The 6,102-nt window shown below is 49.1% G+C and overlaps 1 protein-coding gene across 1 annotated transcript in view; it reads left to right on the forward strand.

Moving 5' to 3' along the window:
• The window catches only part of wtip (WT1 interacting protein), a 36,254-nt gene extending 30,964 nt beyond the window's left edge, over positions 1-5,290 (forward strand). The window contains exons 4-8 of the mRNA XM_063188541.1: positions 2,282-2,344; positions 2,630-2,760; positions 3,010-3,061; positions 3,296-3,364; positions 4,480-5,290. Of these exons, the coding sequence (XP_063044611.1) occupies positions 2,282-2,344; positions 2,630-2,760; positions 3,010-3,061; positions 3,296-3,364; positions 4,480-4,659 (495 nt within the window). The 3' untranslated portion in view covers positions 4,660-5,290. The remainder of the gene's footprint in view (positions 1-2,281; positions 2,345-2,629; positions 2,761-3,009; positions 3,062-3,295; positions 3,365-4,479) is intronic.
• The last annotated feature ends 812 nt before the right edge of the window (positions 5,291-6,102 follow it).

The following is a 6,102-nucleotide window of genomic DNA, read 5'->3' on the forward strand; positions in this document are numbered from 1 at the left end:
CTATAAAAGGCCCCTGTATTGCTTTGGTGAGCCAGACGTTCATTAGACACGATGAGCAACCCGTCTCCAATTCCTTTATTCTTTAGCGTGAGTAATCCAGCGCTGTCCCAGATTTTAATGTTGGACCCTGGAGATGAAACAACCCCCCCCCCCCCTTTCATCACTTACCGAATGGTTTGGTATGTACTAGAATAGGCCCCTTCCAAAGACATCGGTGACCGCAGTCCTCAAACATACAGTCCATTGGATATGATGATGACCTCCCTCCCCTTCTATCAGATACCCGCCTTCCTCCTCCATCCCCCAGTCCCTCATCAAAGCCCCCGGAGAGAGCGAGAGAGCTGAGCAGACCAGTCTAGCGCCATCCATCCCGGCACCTCCAGGGGTCCAGCAGATGGCTGTGTCTTCAGCTTCCTGCTATTGATCTGCTCTGATCCTCCCCTCTCCACCTGTTTCTGCTAACCCACCTCACCCCCACTGTCACCCCCCAACCCTGCCTGGCTCTCCCGCTCCACCCTTACCCTCTCCCCCACCTCACCCCAGATTTCATCCCCATCCTCACCCTCTCGCCCACCCCAGGATGGCTCTTCACCCCAGAGGTGGCCAAAGTAAAAGTAGTAGTACGTACATGTAGGATGTAAGTACAACATTAGCACATGATATTACATAGCGGTTACACCAGCTTTTATTCCATTGTTCATAAAGAGGTGGGTAAACCAGTGCTTTTCCAGGACCTCACCCCCACTCCAGGCTGGCTCTGCCATCACCCTCACCCCCAGCCCAGGCTGTTTCTGCCCCCCATCCAGGTCATGACCTTTGGGGCCAGATGGCAGCCCTAGTGGCTAGCTCTGGAGCTCTGGAGCCTCCTCTGCTCAGCAGCCTGCCTGTCAGCCTGCCTGTCTGTCTGTCTGTCTGTCTGTCTGCCTGTTTTTGCCTCAGCGTACACAGGGATAAAAGACCTCAGAGTTGGTGACTGACATCAGGATGTGGGACTGTAGGCTCAGTTGAACAATTGCTAGCACTATTGGAATAAATAAAATGAATTCAAAATGTTATACTACAGTAATAACAATGAAATCCTGGTAGATAATTAAGACATGGGCATCCTGATTCTTCCCTAAGATTCAGTGCCATTGTTGTATGAGGTACCTGAAACCAATGCAAGAGGATCAACAAGAACCAGTGAAAGAATATTCTCTTCTCTTCTCTTCTCTTCTCTTCTCTTCTCTTCTCTTCTCTTCTCTTCTCTTCTCTTCTCTTCTCTTCTCTTCTCTTCTCTTCTCTTCTCTTCTCTTCTCTTCTCTTCTCTTCTCTTCTCTTCTGACTCTGCGGCATCAGCTTAGGGCTATCTCCATTCACTGGCGTGGGAGTTGAATCCTACTTTACATTCAGACACAGAAAGATGCCATTTTCACAAGATGAACGCTTAGCACCTCATAGAAAGACACTGTCCATGACTTGATTAACTAGCAAGATGCCAGCCTACACAATACCAAGACTCTCTCTCTCTCTCTCTCTCTCTCTCTCTCTCTCTCTCTCTCTCTCTCTCTCTCTCTCTCTCTCTCTCTCTCTCTGTCTCTGTCTCTCTGTCTCTCTCTCTGTCAGGCTTTGTCCTGCCTGCTTAAACACTCCTTGTGTTTGGAAATTGAATAAAATCCTAGTGATACTGATTGCAGTGGTAGAGGGGTTTTCAGAGTGACAGGGGGGTCAGATCGGTTCAAAGAATCCCCTCAACTGTGTGTGAACTGCAAAGCCTGTGCTTCCTGAGCAGAGGAAGAAGATATGTTGGAGGGAGTGGAGAATAAAACAAGAGGAAAGCAGCAGAGGTGTCTGATGAGTTATGCATGAACAGTGGCGCCCCCTAGGGATGAACAGAAAAGCAGGAAACTGAACCTACAGAATAAGTTGCTGCTCTGCTCTGAATAATGCAATGGGAGGAATGGACAGAGAATGGTTTTGGGTTTGTTTAGTGTGTGTGTGTGTGTGTGTGTGTGTGTGTGTGTGTGTGTGTGTGTGTGTGTGTGTGTGTGTGTCTGTGTCTGTGTCTGTGTGTGTGTGTGTGTGTGTTCGCACCTCATTTGCATAATATTGAACTTGGCTGAATATTTTCGCTTTGCTTTGCCCCACTTTGCTTCCCTCAATGGCCAAGTTTGCTTCGCTCGGCCAAACTGGTGTGTATGTGTACCCGACGTAACTGTAAAATCCTGGGGGAAACCCTGGTGTGTGTGTGCGTGCTCCTGTATAAGATGAGTATATTAATGAAACGTTCTCTACTCCACAGTACTCCGGCTTCCAACAGACGGCCGAGAAATGCTTTGTGTGTGGTCACCTCATCATGGAAATGGTAATTTACGTTTAAAACACTCATGAAGCTGCTATCTTCAATATACACAAATTCATACGTAACATGTTTATAGACATACACACTCACACACTCGCGCGCGCGCACGCACACACACACACACACACACACACACACACACACACACACACACACACACACACACACACACACACACACACACACACACACACACACACAGAGAGAGAGAGAGAGAGAGAGAGAGAGAGAGAGAGAGAGAGATGGTCTTGATATATTCTCTCATCATGTCCTTTCATCCATTGTCAGATCTTGCAAGCGCTGGGCAAGTCCTACCACCCTGGATGTTTCCGCTGCGTGGTGTGCAAAGAGGGGCTGGATGGAGTACCTTTCACAGTGGACGTGGAGAACAACATCTACTGCGTCAAGGATTACCACACGTAAGGCTGGCCAGTAATTATGATTAGACTTAACATAAAAACTCTTTGCAGGTGATTTCATAGAGAATGATAAAGAGTACATTTGAGAATCTTAAGTCATCTTCAAGAGGCCTTGAGTGTACAGCTGACACCCTTGTGTGTGGTTAGAGCAGCATTTAATATCTGGAGTTGTACCAGTTCTTGAATATTACATTTGTTTCACAAAATATTCCCTCTGTTTTAAAAGTGAGAACTGTGTTTGCTTCACAGGGTTTTTGCACCAAAATGTGCCTCCTGTAACCAGCCCATCCTTCCTGCTGAGGTATGTGTCTACTTTGTATGTTACATAATAATAATAATAATAATAACAATAATAATAATAATAATAACAATAATAATAATAATAGTAGAAGTGAAAATATAATTTCATAACATAATCAGCAATAATATAATCTTATGAGCAACATGGGCACTGTAGCTAATGTGTGACGGTAGAACGGTGTGGAAACGCAATGTGTGTACTGTACTGAAACATACTTGTTTGTTTTTCATCCAGGGTTCGGAAGAAACGATCCGTGTTGTGTCGATGGACAAAGACTACCATGTGGAGTGCTATCACTGTGAGGTAAGACCGTTGCCTTTCTTACAATGATACACTGCTTTGATTCAGTCAGGTAGTCTGTGTTTCTGTGATGTAGAGAGGTGGGGGGGCTTTTGCCACCTTCCCAGCACTTCAATTGCTCTGACACAATCAGTCTGTATTTCTGGGATTCAGTATATGAGAGAGAGAGAAAGAGAGAGAGAGAGAGTGCTCATAAGTCAGAATGAAAACTCTGGCGGTTGTTGAGTAAATGAGTTACAAGACGGCGGTGAATTATTGACCAGCACATTCCTGTGGTGAGCCATGACACAGCTCTGGTGAACTTGTAAATACCCGAGATCGGATCAGACAGATAACACAGTTCCTGTGGGCCGCTCACGTAGACGTCATGTTTACATCCCGACCCCTTTAACACCCAGCCTGCTGAGGCATGACACTTTATGGTCTGAAACGGCTACATTATCACTCTGAGACATGTTTATAGGCGCTGTTTCATTTGTGCCGTTACGTTATCTTGCTCTGCCTGTCACGACATGACGGAATGGCATTCCTGAAGTCAAGTAAAAATTGTCACCAGGTTACTTTTTGACATTAGTTAATGATGGAGGCGACGTGATGGGTCTTATAAGAATCAGACTGACAAGGATCCTTAATTTTTAACCACCGCTGACACATCATGATGCAGTGCACTGCTTGCTCAGTATGCTGGGCAGGGCACAGGGCCTGAGCTCAGGAATTTATTTATTGAAGAGCCGTCGTGAGGGGGTGCGTTTGAAATATGACAGGTCAGCTGCTCTCCTCGCACTGAGACCCTTCACTCCTGTTTTTTTCATCTTTTATGGATGTTACTTTCTGCACATTTTTGGATTTTCCAACTGCGAAAGAAAAATAAAGCTGAAATTCACAATGGCAATGAAGTTCAGACATGATCACTTCATTTAGGGGTATTTTGTTGGTGTTTGTGTATGCGTGTGTATGTACAATACATGTTTGTGTGATTTTCTGACATTTGTCTTTGTTTTTCTCTATGTGTGTGTGTGTGTGTGTGTGTGTGTGTGTGTGTGTGTGTGTGTGTGTGTGTGTGTGTGTGTGTGTGTGTGTGTGTGTGCCCGTGTGTGTGTGCCTGTGTGTGTGTCCAGGACTGCGGCCTGCAGCTGAATGACGAGGAGGGCCACCGCTGCTACCCGCTGGAGAGCCATCTGCTGTGCCACGGCTGTCACCTGCACCGCCTCAAGTCGCCCGCCACTGCCCCCACCCCAGTGCCCGCCACCCACGCCCACGCGCCACCCAGCTACCCCCTGCACGTCACCGAACTGTGAGGGCGCACCCACGTCACCCGGCCCGAACACGCCGGAGCGAGGGAGAGGGAGGTTGAGGGAGAAGAAGAAGAAGAAGGGAGACATGATGAAGAGATGTCAAGCACTGGAGAGGAGGAACGGTCAACAAACTCCATTTAGCCAGCTGTGTCTCTCCTTTCAATTTTGTGGAGAGAATGCATGGGAGAGAGACACAAAAGTCCTCATTTCAACACGTGTTTCATACATATTCTAAACATATGTATACTCGATAACGTGCACACACATAAGTCTCCCTCCAGCTGAAGAGCATTAAACAATATGCCTCTCTCACCACCCAAGCAGACATTGGCAGCCAACCAACACTGAACTGTACCTACCTTTCACGGAACGCCACGACCTTACGCATCACTTCCCCTGTCACACCAGCAAGGGGCCCTGGGGCCAGATGGAGTCTCAGAACATCCTCTCCTCTCCTCTCCTCTCCTCTCCTCTCCTCTCCTGTCCTCTCCTCTCCTCTCCTCTCCTCTCCTCTCCTCTCCTCTCCTCTCCTCTCCTCTCCTCTCCTCTCCTCTCCTCTCCTCTCCTGCCCTCTCCTCTCCTCTCCTCCCCTCCTCCACTCTCCTATCCTGCCCTATCCTCTCCTCCTCTCCTCTCCTCTTTTCCTCTTTTCCTCTCCTCCCCTCTCCTCCTCTCCTCTCCTCCTCTCCTCTCCTCTCCTCTCCTCTCCTCTCCTCTCCTCTCCTCTCCTCTCCTCTCCTCCCCTCCTCCACTCTCCTCTCCTCTCCTCCCCTCCTCCACTCTCCTCTCCTGCCCTATCCTCTCCTCCTCTCCTCTCCTCTTTTCCTCTCCTCCCCTCTCCTCTCCTGCCCTATCCTCTCCTCCACTCTCCTCTCCTCTCCTCTCCTCCCCTCTCCTCTCCTCTCCTCTCCTCTCCTCTCCTCTCCTCTCCTCTCCTCTCCTCTCCTCCCCTCTCCTCTCCTCTCCTCTCCTCTCCTCTCCTCTCCTCTCCTCTCCTCCACTCTCCTCTCCTCTCCTCTCCTCTCCTCCTCAACCGCTTTCTTGGCCTGCGAGACATTGACAGAAATAAAAAGGGCCCCCCAGTGCAGCCAAGAGGCTACGTCTGACGTCAGCACTCTGACCCCACGAGCTGAGCTCTGGCAGGGGACAGACTACTGGGGAGAGAGAGATGGAGAGAAGGAAACTGAGGAAGAAACGAGAAGAGAGAGGGACAGAGAAAGGATGAAGGGAGCTGGAAGGAGGGAGAGGGAAAGGACATGGCTCGTCTTTTTTGGGGGGGGGGGGGGGGGGCTTCTGTTTCCCTCCGTCATTCCAGCATGCCGACCGAAGACGTGTACCACCACCATGCCACCCAGAGCCTTTCTACCCCCCCCAACCACCACCTGCAAACCCCACCCCAACCCCTCTGAAGCAACAAGGTCCTCCATATTGCTGGCACTGAGCACC

Source organism: Engraulis encrasicolus, chromosome 22 (genome assembly GCF_034702125.1).
Source record: "Engraulis encrasicolus isolate BLACKSEA-1 chromosome 22, IST_EnEncr_1.0, whole genome shotgun sequence".
In the NCBI taxonomy this organism is placed as follows: domain Eukaryota; kingdom Metazoa; phylum Chordata; class Actinopteri; order Clupeiformes; family Engraulidae; genus Engraulis; species Engraulis encrasicolus.